Source organism: Odocoileus virginianus, unplaced genomic scaffold (genome assembly GCF_023699985.2).
Source record: "Odocoileus virginianus isolate 20LAN1187 ecotype Illinois unplaced genomic scaffold, Ovbor_1.2 Unplaced_Scaffold_2, whole genome shotgun sequence".
NCBI classification, from domain to species: Eukaryota; Metazoa; Chordata; class Mammalia; order Artiodactyla; family Cervidae; genus Odocoileus; species Odocoileus virginianus.
This window is the reverse complement of record NW_027224264.1, coordinates 625,656-642,705: the sequence shown is the minus strand read 5'-3', so window position 1 is coordinate 642,705 and position 17,050 is coordinate 625,656. Positions and strand designations below refer to the sequence as shown.

At 38.6% G+C, this 17,050-nt stretch overlaps 1 protein-coding gene across 2 annotated transcripts in view; it reads left to right on the top strand.

The window, feature by feature from the left end:
- TENM1 (teneurin transmembrane protein 1) overlaps window positions 1-13,565 on the top strand; it is an 862,693-nt gene extending 849,128 nt beyond the window's left edge. For both annotated transcript variants that reach the window (XM_070462280.1, XM_070462279.1), the window contains 4 exons: window positions 2,941-3,328; window positions 4,212-5,432; window positions 6,020-6,162; window positions 8,145-13,565. In XM_070462280.1, the coding sequence (XP_070318381.1) occupies window positions 2,941-3,328; window positions 4,212-5,432; window positions 6,020-6,162; window positions 8,145-8,903 (2,511 nt within the window). In that variant the 3' untranslated portion in view covers window positions 8,904-13,565. The remainder of the gene's footprint in view (window positions 1-2,940; window positions 3,329-4,211; window positions 5,433-6,019; window positions 6,163-8,144) is intronic.
- The last annotated feature ends 3,485 nt before the right edge of the window (window positions 13,566-17,050 follow it).

Sequence of the window (17,050 nt, the reverse complement as noted above, 5' to 3'; positions counted from 1 at the left end):
CTAGAGGGAGAGAATGCAGCCTTTGGCGTGTGCTTCCAGGTGGCCCCACACTGCCATCTGGTGGTCATTCAAGTGTCTTGCTTTTTCAAATTTCTGCCAGCTCTCATTTCTGAAAGTGTTGGTCACTCAGTCGTGTCCAACTCTTTGCGACGCCATGGACTGTAGCCAGCCAGGCTGCTCTGTGCATGGAATTCTCCTAGCAAGAATTCTCCATGCCCTTCTCCAGGGGATCTTCCCGACCCCGTGAATCAAACCCTGGTCTCCCACATTGCAGACAGATTCTTTACTGTTTGAGCTGCCCGGGAAGCCCATCTCTCATTTCTACTCCTGTTCAAATGAATATGCAGCCATGGTTTTAGTTTTCGTCTTTACAGTGATCTCACAATCATTTCGGTTCTCACAATCAACTTTCTGGAAAATACAGAGTCTCCCACTCTAGTGTTTGGACTGATAAGAAATGACCTTTTATTCTATAACAGCACTGGGGGCCTTGGATGGACTTATAAGTATTGTTTTTGAACAAACTGATAATAATGCCCACCCAAAGTGATAAAGTAGCCAAGTGCAACACAACGGTTGCATTCAGGAGATTTCTAATCACGTCATCCGCATTCTCAGTCAGCACAGCATCAGCACCACCTAGGAAGAGGGTCAGGCCGTGGTTCACTACAGCACGGAAGATGAGAGCAGGGAGAGAATGCAGTGGTGTTGTGCTATAAATGTTTGGCAAGGCTGGGGCAGCAACTGGAAAAGACAGGCTGGTGCTGGATAATGTGTGCGAACCATATGGTGACTGGCCCTGGCCCACCTCGCAGGTGACAGATGTCACTTGTTCATGGCAAATTGACAGAAGAGAGTGGAAAGGAGCTGAGAAATCTGGCTTTCAGCAGAGAGGCAATGCAGAGGCATTGCCCACTAGTTTCACCCCAGGTTCTGTTGAGTTCTGCCTTGGTCAAGGACGGGGTGGTCCCTTCATGTCCTCGTGCCCAGGCAGGACTTCCACGTCTCCCGCCTTCTGCTCAGCAGGGTTTCTGGAATTGCAGAGTATCCACAGGTGATGAGGTGACAGGGTTTCCACACACGGCTCTGTATCCCCAGGCAGAGTACCTCGTGGAAGAGCGAGAAAGGATAAGCCAGTGAGCAGATAAGTGCTGACTTTGACTTCACAGTATTGACATGTGATTTGAAATTAATTGTCAGAAGAGCGGGGCGGACATGCAGTTTCAAGAAGCATGTTCAATATTAGAATATAATTTCATATTTAGAAGATTTAAATGTACATTATATATGCTTCTGTAATTCATAAATATTTATGTAATTTATATTTAGAAGATGAAATGGTACCTATTGTTTTCATAACAGAAACTTCAGAAAATAAAGCTCAATTAAATATTTTTGCTTGATAAGCCAATTCTCTAGAAAGGAGGGATAAAATCTCCCTTGGGGAGATACATCAGAATTTCCAGGGGTGAGCAATTTTTATTAAAAGATGAGATTTAAATGATTTTTGATTAAAAATAGGGTTTGAGTTCTCCTTCAACAGTGTTCCTTTTATGACTATATTTAAAATAAAATATTTAAAAATATTTAAAATTAAAATAGATAAACCAATATCAATGAAACACCTGTTACATGCCCGGCATCATACCTCAAAAAATAGCTTTCTGAAATACAGATCAGTTTGGAGGAGACGGCTTGCATAACCAGAGAATTCTCCACTTTTAATGGCATGTTTCCTTAATATCATTTAAAACATGAATTGTAGTCCCTCCTCACCCACAGGGGACACATTCCAAGGCCCCTCCATGGATGCCTGAAAGTGGGAATAGTACAGAAGCCTATATATACTGCATTATTTCCTGTACTATCGGGCAGGTAGCATATATAGCATGGATACACTGAACAAAGAGATGATTCACGTCCTGGGAAGGACAGCATGAGATTCATCATACAGCTCAGAACAGCATGCATTTTAAAGCTTAGGAACTGTTTATTTCTGGAATTTTCCATTGAATATTTTCAGACAGCAGTTGACTGTGGGTAATTCAGAAAGCAAAACTGCTGATAAGAGGGGATTACTGTAATGATAATATTTTATATACAACTTTTCAGAAAGACATCTGCTATATGAACTCAATAAGTAATTTTTGGTGACTAATACTTAATATATGGCATGCCTTACCCTCTGTGTCCCTCCCTCCAATTCATCTCCACATTGAAGCAATAGTAACCTTTCTGAAATACCAACTGGATTGTTTTTTCCAGTGGCACAAGTGTCCTTTCCTTCCATCTGCTTTCAGCGGCTCCCTTGTTGTCAACAGGCAAAAGTCCAAACTCCTTAGCATGGCTTAGAAAGCTCAGTATGATCTAAACGCAGCCTACCTGACTGGCCTCATCACTTGCCATTTACCCATCCCTTCCAACATACCCATGCTCTGGCCACACCAAATGCCCCATGTTCTTTTAAAAAAAACAAACCATGTTCTCTTTCTTATGTAGCCACTCACAGTGTTCTGCTCTGTGTCAGGAGTACTCTCCCCATCCAGCCCACTCACCTCCCTGCCTTCATCTGGCCACGCCCTAGTCACCCTTTAGGTCTCAACTGTAAATGTCAGTCTCCAGGATGCCTTTCTTGACCTCTTAAGTCTAGGTTGTGGCTCTTCCTCCACCTCCCATAAGCGCCCTTGAATTTCCTCTGTCATAACACATGTCACACTATATTGTAGTTGTTTGGTTATGTCTTTCTCCTCCATTAATCTGTAAATTCCACGAGGACAGACACATTATTGCCACTACTTTATACACTAGAGTCCACCACAGTGCCCGGCACGCAGTAAGTGCTCGATAACTTTGTACAGAAAGGATGAATGGGTATTTTCTTTCATCTCGTCAACTTCAGTGGTACTATTATGCTTTTGTTGTGCCTTTGTCTCGTTTCAGTCTGTGATGCTCCTCTTACATAGCCAGCGGCGTTATATCTTTGAGTACGACCAGTCAGATTGTCTGCTCTCGGTCACAATGCCTAGTATGGTGCGCCACAGCTTACAAACCATGCTGTCGGTGGGCTACTACCGGAACATCTACACCCCACCAGACAGTAGCACTTCTTTTATCCAAGACTACAGTCGAGATGGCCGACTACTGCAAACCCTGCATCTGGGGACAGGGCGCAGAGTTTTGTACAAGTACACCAAGCAAGCAAGGCTGTCCGAGATTCTCTATGATACCACCCAGGTCACATTAACATATGAAGAGTCTTCTGGAGTGATTAAGACAATACATCTGATGCACGATGGCTTCATTTGCACAATCAGATACAGGCAAACAGGTTTGTGGTGAAAGGGTGGTGAGGTATACAAGCACATCGGTCTCAGGAAATTTTTGCTGGCCACAGTCTGAGATAGAAGCATTAACTTACAGACATGCAATTCAACCAAATTTGAGTTATCAAATTATCTTCCATTGAAAATGAAAAATATATGATAGATGGTGTGAAAGCCAATTCCTTAAAAACTACAGTGCATTTCTCTTTCTCTCAGCCCTCAAGAAAGTTGAACTCTAAGTACCTAGTCTAACTGGTAGACTCATCCCTACTCACCACCAAATCGTCCCAAAGATGCAAAGTCTCACTCAAAGTCCCAAAGATATGAGCCTCACTGAAACTAGTGCAAGCCTTGTGTAACCTCTGTAAGCCTCAGTTGATGGCAACATGTCTTCACAAGTCACCATTTTTTATTATATTTCATCCTGTGGGTTTATAAAATACCAAAATCCAGTTACTTGAATACTGGATTTGGTCAAAACCTGACCTTCTGACCTTGTCAGTTCAGTTCAGTTGCATGGGTTAAATGAACTGAAAGTATTTTTCTCAGTAAATATAAAAAGAGAGCATGTTTATAATATCAGTTTCATCACTTCAACTACTGGTTAGGTAGTTGGGAATGGGTTATTACTTCTGAAGTTCCTATAATTAAATTATTCTATAACTATAATATGCAGTATTTTAAATTTTTTTCATATTTGGTGACCACAATGATGAAAATATGTATCTATGAGACAAGATGTCCGGGCATTAGATATCAAACATCAATCTCTAATATTTCATTTTAGTGTAAAAACATCGGTACTAAAGAAAAGAACACTAGAACTTTCTGATTGTTCAATATTGAGCCTCTCGCATTATTCTCATGATTTTTATTTTGACCCCTCAGGACCTCTTATTGGGCGCCAGATTTTCAGATTCAGCGAAGAAGGCCTTGTGAATGCTCGCTTTGACTACAGCTACAACAACTTCCGTGTCACCAGCATGCAAGCTGTGATCAATGAAACCCCTTTGCCCATAGATCTGTACCGATACGTCGATGTCTCTGGTCGAACAGAGCAGTTTGGAAAATTCAGTGTAATTAATTATGACTTAAACCAAGTCATAACTACTACTGTGATGAAGCACACCAAGATCTTCAGCGCCAATGGACAAGTCATTGAAGTTCAGTATGAAATCCTAAAGGCAATTGCCTACTGGATGACTATTCAATACGATAATATGGGCCGAATGGTAATATGTGATATCAGAGTAGGAGTAGATGCCAATATAACAAGATACTTCTATGAATATGATGCCGATGGGCAACTTCAGACTGTTTCTGTAAACGATAAAACCCAGTGGCGCTATAGTTATGATCTGAATGGAAACATCAACCTCTTAAGCCATGGGAATAGTGCTCGTCTTACTCCTCTCCGATATGACCTCCGAGATCGCATCACCAGACTTGGAGAAATTCAGTACAAGATGGATGAAGATGGCTTTCTGAGACAGAGGGGAAATGACGTATTTGAATATAATTCTAATGGTCTGTTGCAGAAAGCCTACAATAAGGCTTCTGGCTGGACTGTGCAGTATTACTATGATGGGCTTGGGCGACGTGTGGCCAGTAAGTCCAGCCCTGGACAGCACCTCCAGTTCTTTTATGCAGACCTTGCCAACCCCATAAGAGTTACTCATTTGTACAACCACACCAGCTCAGAGATTACATCCCTGTATTATGATCTCCAAGGTCACCTTATTGCCATGGAGCTAAGCAGTGGTGAAGAATATTACGTAGCCTGTGATAATACAGGCACCCCACTAGCCGTGTTCAGCAGTCGGGGTCAGGTGATCAAAGAGATACTGTACACACCTTATGGAGATATCTATCATGACACTTATCCTGACTTTCAGGTCATCATTGGTTTTCATGGAGGACTCTATGATTTCCTTACTAAACTAGTGCACCTGGGGCAAAGGGATTATGATGTTGTCGCTGGTCGATGGACGACGCCTAATCATCACATATGGAAACAGTTGAACCTCCTTCCTAAACCATTCAACCTCTACTCCTTTGAAAATAACTACCCTGTTGGCAAAATTCAAGATGTTGCCAAGTATACCACAGGTATTTAAATGGCGTAATGCTTTATGCTAAAGTAAAGAAAAAACGCTCCATGGTGTTTATCACATAATCTCAATGCCTTTGTAAAGATGCTTCCTCTTCCTGCCAGCTAGCCCACAAGTTATTGTGCAATCTCTTCCTTAGCCTTCTAGAGTGAACAGAACTGTACACGTTGGCGTAAAACATGATACTTTTGCATCCTAGTACATTTTCTTCTTTCCTTTTAAGCTTTCTGTTCATAGTTTTCACTCTTAAAAGCTTCTTCAAATAATTCCACAGAAGAAAAATCAAGATTCTGTTGCATCAAACAAATCTAATACCAGAGTCTGTGTGGCCTTAATACCACTACCAGACTAAGAATTTCCACACAGTAAACTGAGCCAATCTCTATGATTATCCATGAATCGCAAGATTTCCCCAGAGAAAGGATCAGATGTTTTAGAGTGAGTGACATAAAGGGAAGCTTATCCCTAACTTACCATTGGCTAAACCTATCAAAGGCAGGAAAGGCATCTTTCAAGCTTTCCACAAAAGTTGTGAAGTATGGGCTTTAAAATGATTTTTTTTCTTTTAAATTTTGTGTCTCACAGATATTGGAAGTTGGTTGGAGCTATTTGGTTTCCAATTACACAATGTACTACCTGGATTTCCCAAACCAGAATTAGAAAATTTGGAATTAACTTATGAGCTTCTACAGCTTCAGACAAAAACTCAAGAGTGGGATCCTGGAAAGGTTAGTAAATGTTTTACCATCCCTATTTAGCTGAAAAAACAGAAGGGCATCCAACACCATGAAATAGTATTAACATATATGTGCTTACTTCTGTTTGAGTCTTCTTGACTATCCACTTAAATGTCCATGATTAATGAAGAGGTAGGATAAAAGCTTCCAAGGGGAAGGGATCAGAGAATTGGAGCTTTGGGAAAAGAAAAGACTAACGTGTGACTTGATCACTGCTGCAGTAGACTGACAAGAGGAAAGTGGAACTGAACTTTCATGCTTCTAAAATGGGTAGTTACGGATTCTATATAGAGAAAATTATTCTCTAAGAGACGTAAGACATCAGATCTCCAACTGAAAAATAAATCAGAGCATAGTGCATTAGAAGCATGGGAATAACAAATTATTCTGATAAATGGGACTTACCTGGTGATCCAGTGGTTAAGACTCAGAGCTTGCATTTCAGGAGGCACAGGTTCATTTCCTGGTCAGAGAACTAGGATCCCGCATGCCGCACAGTGCAATCAAAAAAATTATTCTAATAAAGAAAAAGTATGTAAGAGCAATGAAGCAAAATAATAAATATTAGAAACTCTCTGGAAAAATAGGAATACCAAAACATTCAAAGTTCAGCAGGAAATTCTATCACTTAATGAGATACAAAGTGAAAGCAAGAAGGAACTTTTTCTTTCAGATGAACGAAAGAGGAATATCTGTGTCTGCAAATATATATATATATATGGCTTTAACAAAATAAAACTGAAATTTGAGTGGGAGGGCTTGAAATTCAAGTATAAAAAAATTATAAGTGAAAGCATTTCTAAGTAGGTACCAGAGGCTCATCCCTTTTTGTAAATACATATAACATGTAAATGCTTTTTGTAATTAAAAGTCGTGCAAAAAGTTTAGCAAAATTTTGGAAATTTCTGATGCTTTTAAATGGATACCTGGAAGTTCATTATTCTCTTGTTTATTTCTTAATATGTTTGAAAGCTGCCATAATAAAAAGAGTTTTTTTAGTTATTTATGTTTGTTTTGGGCCACTCTGGGTCTTTGTCGTTGCTCAAAGTCTTCCCCTAGTTGCAGCGGGCAGAGGCTACTCTTCATTTGAGTTACGCAGGCTTCTCGTTGCAGTGTCTTCTCTTGCTGTGGAGCACAGACACTAGAGTGCATGAGACCGGGGATCGAACTTGTGCCCCCTGCACTGGCAGGTGGATTCTTAAGGACTGGACCACCGGGAAAGTCCCAAAAGTGTTTGTTTTTTTTTAATCCACATAAAAAGACCCATGAACTTGCTGATTTGCCCTTGTTATTTATAAGGTCATGCGCTACTTGAAAATAAGAATGATGCCTTATACCATCTCTTTATACCTCACTGTGGCTAATATATTACTCTACATCCAGTAACAAACAGCTAGTCAATGTCTGTTGAATTGGAAAAACTAAAGTGTCTTTGTTTAGGGGGAGCTTTCCACGTGGCACTTGTGATAAAGAACGCACCTGCCAATGCAGGAGATGTAAGAGACCTGGGTTTGATCCCTGGGTTGGGAAGATCCCCTGGAAGAGGGCATGGCAACCCACTCCAGTATTCTTGCCTGAAGAACCCCATGGACAAAGGAGCTACAGGCTACGGTCCACAGGGTCACAAAGGGTCAGACATGACTGAAATAACTCAGCACGCACACAGACCCACTTAAGTGCCTTCTAGCTCTTGGATTCTGTAGTATCAAATTTGAATATATTTGCTTATGCTTAACCCTTAACTCACCAAGATATCAAGAAATATATGCCAGGTAATCAAATCACCTGTTAGTCTTTTCCTTTCCAAAACTCGGGTGAAGAGATTCCAAATTAAGCTTGTTCTTAAATCACAAACCCGCAAATTAAGGAGAGGAGGAAGCAACCTGGCAAACCTTTGCTTTCTACGATCACCGAGCATATGACAGGTGTCTAATCCTCTGCTACACTTGCTCTGTGCCTTTCTTCTTTCCTAGACTATCCTGGGTATTCAATGTGAGCTCCAGAAACAGCTCAGGAATTTCATTTCCTTGGACCAACTTCCTATGACTCCCCGATATGGTGATGGACGGTGCCCTGAAGGAGGGAAGCAACCAAGGTTTGCCGCTGTCCCTTCTGTTTTTGGCAAAGGTATAAAATTCGCCATCAAGGATGGCATTGTAACAGCTGATATTATAGGAGTAGCCAATGAAGATAGCAGGCGGCTGGCTGCCATTCTCAACAATGCTCATTACCTGGAAAACCTACATTTTACCATAGAGGGGAGGGACACACACTACTTCATTAAGCTCGGGTCTCTGGAGGAAGACCTGGTGCTCATTGGTAACACTGGGGGGAGGCGCATTCTGGAGAACGGTGTCAATGTCACCGTGTCCCAGATGACTTCTGTGCTGAATGGGAGGACTAGACGGTTTGCAGATATCCAGCTCCAGCATGGGGCTCTGTGCTTCAACATCCGGTATGGGACGACTGTCGAAGAGGAGAAGAACCACGTGTTGGAGATCGCCAGACAGCGCGCCGTGGCCCAGGCCTGGACTAAGGAACAAAGAAGGCTGCAAGAAGGGGAAGAGGGGATCCGGGCGTGGACAGAGGGGGAGAAACAGCAGCTGCTGAGTACCGGGAGAGTGCAAGGTTATGATGGGTATTTTGTTCTGTCTGTCGAGCAGTATTTAGAACTTTCTGACAGTGCCAATAACATTCACTTTATGAGACAGAGTGAAATAGGCAGGAGGTAACAAAAAAAATCTCTGCCTTTGCGTCACCAAAGACTGCCTGTTTTTAAAACATACAATGGTTTATTGTATCGGTTTTCTAGATCAGAACTCTGTATATGTAAATATGGAGGAAAAACATATCCAACTGCCTTTCAATGTGACAGAAGATGGTATTTTAATATTGTTTGTTTAAACTCTTTAAGAAATGACAGATTTTTAGTTCTTGTGTGGCAGTATTCAAAATAACACAAGTAGAACAAACAACTAAAAAAAAAAAAAGTTTTCAGCAAGCACCACTTTCAATTTGTTGAGCCATGCAGATGTTCAAATATAAAGCAAGAACCCGAGGTTCTCTGTTGTGACATAAGGTTACATACTCAGCTGTTGGCAGAACTTGCGGGCTATTCGAAAGGTGGTGCAATAGGATCTGAGCCGTGTGTTTCGAAAGACTATCAGCTCTTTCACATGTTCCAGATCTGTTACAGGAAACTTCGAAAGAAGTGTAAAATGTCCTCGGCCACCATCTCCTAGAGTCAGGACCCATTTACCCTTCCTCCCTGGTGATTCCTCCTTGCTTGTTGAAATAAATGCCATGTTGTTGTGCTGTGTTTTGGCGTGTGGTGGCTGGGTTCGGTCTACCACGCTTCCCTGTGGGTGTGGTCACCAAACCCAATTGCCACTATCTGCTTGTGTATACATGATACCAAGGCAGCTGGCCAATGAAACTCCTCCCACCCAACCTGTTTTGACTACATTTTGTACTCAGTTGTCCAGCTATATTGGTGTCATGTAAACATAGCTTTTATTAACCCGGGTAGGAATTTCTCATTTATATATAGGGTGTGTTTTGGTCATAGTTTCACATTCGTGATTCAGTATTTATACACTAATCCAATGGTTTTGTGCACATGAAAGGTAATTTACTACAAAGTGTGATTCTGATACAAAAAAAAAAAGGCTTTCACAGACATACATGCCTATGATGTTGATACATTACACTCACTACTACTGCAGAAATTCATAAGAGCCAAAACCTTAAAAAAAAAAAAAAAAAAGACGTAATACTAAGGTGAAAGGAAAGTACCAACGGGAAGGCCAAACTAAACATCACGGAAGTTGCTGCCACATTGTTTCACCCCACTTAGATTTATATTTCAATGTACAATTATGTATTGAACATCTCGCAGCCATAGTCAGGAAATTTAATTGAGTCCTTTCTAACCTAACACATTTCAACTAATTATAGAGAGGCAGACTATTTTTTACTAAGATAATTTATATGGATAGTTATTTTAGTTCTCTGTCTTTGCCCATTTATTTTTTATTTAATCATCTCTCCTGCCTAGGAAAATAGCTATTTTCCAGGAAGGGTTATTTTGTTCTGCGATCATTTAAAATTCAGAAAAAAAGATCAGGATTAGTGTTAATATCAGCTGCAGTTTCTCAATCTGTATGAATCCTGTCATCCAAGAAGAGCCGCTTGGTGAACTAGGAGATTCGTGCCCAATGACAAAGAGTTTGTAAGCTGCTGTGCAATTGTTGAGTTACCACAAATGAAAATACAGGACAGCACAATGTGGCCTGTGGAGAATTCCCCTGAGCCAGCTTCAGCACTTTTCATCACCCAGTCTGGACATTTGCTGTGTCTGAAGGAGAATTTGTGATGGAATGTCGCAGTTTGGATTCTTGCCAGCCACTACCTAAATGCGGTGTGGGGTCAGTGCCTTGCTTTGTGATGACAGTCTTTTTGGAAAATATGCAAAGTCGGAATCCAGGCTCACATTAAGGTTTTTCGAGAGTCTGACTCCTAACTACACAAAGTATAGTGAGTGAAAGGCAAGGACCCACAGACAGCAGGGGAGGGTGTATCCAAACATTTCATTTTCAAAACCTTCCAGTTAGGACTACCACATTCTTACACACATGTTCTGAGAGAGAGAGAGAATTCATGATGAACTCATCTCTTTTTAATTGGCAGTACACCAGCTCAAGAGATTACTAATCCAGACTACAACCATATTATTGGGGTTTTTCCCCCTGAATCAGGCCTGTGTTAATGGTATAGTATTTATCAGGACAGGATTCTAAAATTACTCACAAACTTGTTGAAAATTTGAATACCTCCACACCAGCCTAAAAATGGACCTTAAGTTCCTAGAACCTCTGATGTTCTTTTAAATCAATGGAAAAATGATTTATGAACTGTATATAGAGAGTACATTCATAAATGTGATGATGTATTTTATCACTAATCCAAGATGTCAATATTAGAGTCTATTTTGCTTATATTTTAAGCGATTATACTTTTTTGCAATTCACTGATGATGTATCATTTTCAAACTGCTTTAAATATCCATTAGAAACAAGTATTTGAAGCTTTTACTTAATAGTAATTACCTTGAACTGTGCATTTCTAGTTTGTAATACATATTTATTTAGTTTGTGCCTTTGGTTTCTTAAAGTTATATTTGTATTATATTCAGGAAATGCACTTTTTATCACTTACAGCTGTGGTTCTAATACTGCCTTGAACTGTTACTGTTCTCTTTACCACTTCCAAAGTCTTTTGGAGGAAAGAGGAAAAAAACCCAAAAGGTTAGCACACTAATGAGTAGTAAATCTAAGAGAAACATTTGGCATTTCTTAATAAGAACGTGGAGATATTGAATACATCACTTCCTGTTCATCTGAATACAAAGAATGCCTTTATCGACTTGTAGTTATGAAGTTTAATGAAAGAACAATTCGTTTGCATTTCCTGACGAAAGTAAAAGCATTTTAAAGAGAAATACATGAATTTCTCAAACCCAGAAGACATGCAGCTGACACCTACACAGCCACACAGCATTCAAGTCAGCTTGAGTGAGAGCACAGCAGTTGGGCTCTCCTAGGAAGACTATTCTGGGCTGGAAGCAGGGAATACTCCGTGATTGTTTCTTTTTCCTAGTTAGGCCCATTTTGCTTGTTTGTTTTCTTTTGTTTTGACTCTTGCACTACAGTCTAGAGGTCCAAAAGAGCTGAAAAGTTCACAGTTGAACAGACATTTAAATATATTTATTTTTAGTTGTCATTCTAATCATTACTGATTAGAAGCATGACTCCTGAAGGAAAGGCAAATAAAGCCCAATTCATGCTAATTTTTAGTAAAACACTCACCATATAAATAGGCTTTATTGGGTTTAATTTTTAACCCAACAAAATAATGTATAAAATAAGTGTGTCCTTTTACTGTCAATTTATCTAGAAGATCTATAATATATAAACTATATATATATAATATAATATATACAACATAGCCAAATATATGAAAACTTAACAATGCATAATTTGGAATTCACATGCTATGTAGAGAGGTATACAGTTAAATTCTGATTTTCATAAGGTTTTTTTCATTACTGTTGACACAGTCTCAAGCATCCTATCATGTTGTTTCTACTACTTTTTTCTTCTCTTTCATTTTTTTGAAAACAATTTTTTAACCAGACCAGGCCCCACTGTAATATCACCTAAGAGAGTCAGGACAGTTTTTGCATTTATAAAGATATGTTCCTGTAAGAGCAATTGTAATGGAATTCACTGGTAATGGAAGCAAAAGTACAGTAATCAAGTGTGGAAAGGAACTTTTGGAGAGACTGACATGTATTATAGCTTCTGGGAAAACAGAAGGCTACAGATTAGATGCAACATTCTTGTGTTCTTGGAGGAACTCACATACACATAGCTGACCTGAGTAGTACTTCAGATCTCAGACTGCTCTTCCACAGCCTTCTGTAAGGTTCTTTATTCTGCAAAAAAAAAACCACAAAAACAAAAAACAAAAAAACAAAAAAAAACAGAAAAGCAAAACAAAACAACAAAAAAAAAAACAGAAAACAACAAACAACAAAAAATAATTCAACCACAAAATAGTGACTGTATCAGTGTGTCCTTCATGTGAAAGCTATTAAGGACCAAATATACTGCTGTGTATAAGAAGAAATTACTTCCTAAACAGTAACTGAAAATAGTTAGAGTTAAACTTGCTGTGGATTTTGTCTTGGCAGTTGTCATCTTACATTATTTGTCAAAGGAAATGTGTTTGGCAGTTAAAAAAATCTTTCCTTAGATTTAGTGGTGGACTTTAACCTCTTAAATAAATGTTAGTATATCAGATTGTGTCCTTGAAAAATATTTTACTTGTATGATTCATGACAATGTCTAAATCTTTACTATTCTTCTGGCAAAAGCATCAGTAAGAGAGAAGGTGAAAAAGAGAAGTATAGCCTTTACGTCAGAAAAATATTCTTTTTAGCTGCTTACTTTCTCATGAGAAGTAAAGATGTTTACAGTGTATGCCAAGATTTTCAGTTTCTATATAACAACAGTTAGAGGTTCTAATCATACTGGAAATTGTGTTATAATGGCCTGAGCCGTGTTGCTAGGAAACAATAGGCTCCAGTTTTGTATTCCTGCTCTCACTCCTGTGCTGAAAAGTGACTGGATACTGTACAGGTTCATGTTCTCTGGCTGCAGTTAAATGGTCTTTTGCATTTTGCTCTGGCTTTCAGGTCAGAAGCATGCATTTTTCTACAGAGCATCACAACAACATGCTGTAAATATTTAAAGTTAAACATTACGTGTTGATATTTGAAACAAAAAAGTACTTTGAATATTTCATTTTTAAAAAATAAAACAACAAATGAACACTGTGTCTCATTTTATTCATGCGCCAAACTGCATTCTCAAGTCAGTCTGGTCACCTGAGATCTGAAAAGTGGCTCCCTAACACAGAACAGTAAAACTGCATAATCTTGAAAATATAGGTGTAGAAATCAAAAAGGCACTAATCGTAAGAGGACATCTTTTCACTTTTATTTTTCATACATATAGGATCGCTGACACCAATGTCCATTTAATAAAAAAAGAAGAGTAGCTGTTTCAAGTTTAAAAGCCTCTAGGCTAGGACTTACCAAGGTTCTCCCTCCTGTTGATGCCTTTCTCGGCAATAGAAAGAAAATTAAGGATTGAAAAACAGGGGTGGGAGGGAGCTAGGAGAGCAAGGCAACCCAGTGCATTGGCAAAGAATTGAATGGGCCAGGGAAGGCGATCAGGAGAGACTAAAAAATAACAACTCTTCTGAGGCCCAAAGTCCTGGGCAGTTACAATGGCGCTCTGGCACTTACTTTTCACAAAAAGACATTTACGAGTGACACTGGGAAAGCTGGCCAACAGATTTTCCAAAATTCATCGTGATAGTAATGGAGTACATATAATCCAAACAGGCTGTTATTGCACTTTGCTTGAAATCCTGGAATTTACACCACTCTCAAATGCCCTGTGCTTTTTTATTCACCAATATATAGAGATACCTTGAAAAGATTCACAGAGCTGAAGACAATCCTGATTGTTTCAACCAATCAACAAAAAGAGCGATGGGGATGGGGAGTGTAGCTGGGATATATTAGTATCACCTAGAGATTGTTTTTTCAACCTACGCATCTCACCCTCAGTTCAAAAAGAAAGAAGAGCTCGTACATTGAGAGATTTATAAAGGAAATAAGGGATTTGTCCATGTTTCTTCCCTAGTCACCCTCACTTTCAGAGATCTCTGAATATCAATGCTATTTAAACATTTAGTAATATTACTATAGTGACTTTATTTAAGTCTAGTATCTCAGTAGTCCTATAAGGGGAGCAAGACTTAATTGTTCCTATTTGGCAAATGCGATACTAGCAACAGACTGACTTACTGTACATCACTGGCATAATCAGTGACAAAGCCAAGAAAGCAAATTCAAGTCTCATTTGTTACTTTGATGGGCCCTCTCCAGTCGATCAGGTTTGTTATATTATTTCCACATAAAAATATTCACTTAAAAAGCAAATGACCTAATGATGAAATTCCAGCCTTTTACTAAAAGTTGGGCCAATGAGCCCAAATTATGAAAGTGTCCAAATTGGGCAGTTTAACTTCACCCTGAGCTGCAAACTGCAGAATTATGGTGTCCCATTTACTGCAAGGGCAAACATAGGCAACAAAGGTGAATTTATAGCCCACTAACAGGAAGACTAGGCGTCTTATAACCTTGAAATGCTCAAGGGCAAATCTGAGTTTTATTATTAATAGACTTTGGATTCTGAGCTCAATAAAGTGAATCAAATAAAACATAAGCTGACATCTAAACATTCTTAACAGATTTTAAAGCTGGTTCTCACATTTTAAATTCTCTATCCATTCTACCACAAATAATATCTTAAATCCAGCCCTCGATTTATACCAGAAGAGTTAATCAGAGCTAATATCCCCTGTAGGCATATTCTGCCTATGTACTACCACAAAGGTTCCCTGCCTGCAACAGCCAAATGGACAGTTATCTAAGCTTGTCTTCCTACTGACCTTAAGAACAAATTTCAGAGGAAATGAACAAGTATTTGATAAACTGTCATGTTCCTCATGGGCTTGCTGACACACTTTTTTTCCCTGAAGAAAGGTGTACATGTAGAAATATATGTGCATTTTTCTGCCTTTACTCAGCATCTTATAGGTATATGTTAGCATGGCTATATTTTAGATATGGCAAGGATATGACCTTTCTGTAAAGGTGCAAGCTATTATATATTGGGAAATAGCAAGGATGCTCATGCCAGGAAAGAAAAAGTGAAAAAAAAAAAAAACAATGAATAAAAGGCCAGCAAAAGAAGACACAGTGGGTAGACACATCAACTGGAAAATTTGACAGTAGCAAAATCAGAAAAGCACTTACCTTTTTCAGTGAATTAGTCCAATAAGAGAAGTAAGATGACCTTCATCAATGCTTTATTTAGTATATCAATAGCACCTATCTTTGAATATTTTTGAAAGGAATATTTTAAGACAAATTAGGAAAATAAAGCTTTCAAATACTTTATTAAAATAGGATAAACCATAGATGATTCAAAAAAAAAGTTTTTTCAAAAAAGACTCTGGTAAAGGAACATGCAAACAATTCATACTTTTAGGATTATTCCAGAATGAACAAATTAGGGTAAAAATTAATTACACCTATTAAAATTTAAACCCAAGCTACAAATATTTAAAAAGTACTTAAACATATGCATTTTATATTGAAAGTCAGCTTTCTGAATTCCTTTACAAATTAAAGTGATGCTTTTACTTCTAGAAATGGTAAACTGGCACACAAATACATCATTGTGGCCATATTCCACCTTTGCAATCCCATAGCATCCAGGTTAAATGCTCAGAAATCAGATCTTGCCAACAGAGAGAGTAGCTTTGTGTCTCAGCAGGTCACTAATAATTAACCAAGCTCACCACGTCGCATGAAGAACCCAGAATTCCAAGTCACTAGTTCACATAGAAACTTAGCTTTTTCCTATGGACTATAGGCTGAAATATTTGGATTAATGCATTTTGCCTTTAAAGACAGCTCTACCTAGGGAACCCTCATACACTGTTGGTGAGAATGCAAATTGGTGGAGTCCCTGTGAAAAACAATATGGAGGTTCCTCAAAAAAAAAAAAAAAACCTAAAAATAGAGCTACCATATGATCCAGCAATTCCACTTTAGGGTATATATAGAAATAAAAACAAAAACACTAATTTGAGGGATATGTGCACCCCAATGTTCATAGCAGCATTATTTATAATTGCCAAGCTATGGAAGCAACCTAACTGTCCATCAACAGATTAATGGATAAAGAAGAGGTGGTATATATACAATGGAATACTACTCAGCCATAAAGAGAATGAAATGTTGTTATTTGCAACAACATGGGTAGACTTAAAGGGTATTATGCTAAGTGCAACAAGTCAGAGAAAGACAAATACTATATGGGATCACATACATAGAATCTAAAAAATACAACAAATTAGTGAATTTAAAAATAAAAATATAAACACAGATATAGAAAACAAACTAGTCATTACCAATGACAAGAGGGATGGGGGAGGGGAAATAAAGGTGTAGGGAATTGTACAAACTATTCTGTATAAAATACGCTACAAGGATATATTGTAAAACACAGGGAATATCCAATATTTTATAACTATAAATGGAGTAGAACATTTAGAAAAAAGACAGATCCACCTACACATTGGGACCCTCACTTACCATGTACTTAGCAACTTTTATTGTTACTTTCTTGTGTTTTATTGTTACTTTCTTTATTGTCTTTTATTGACTGTTTTC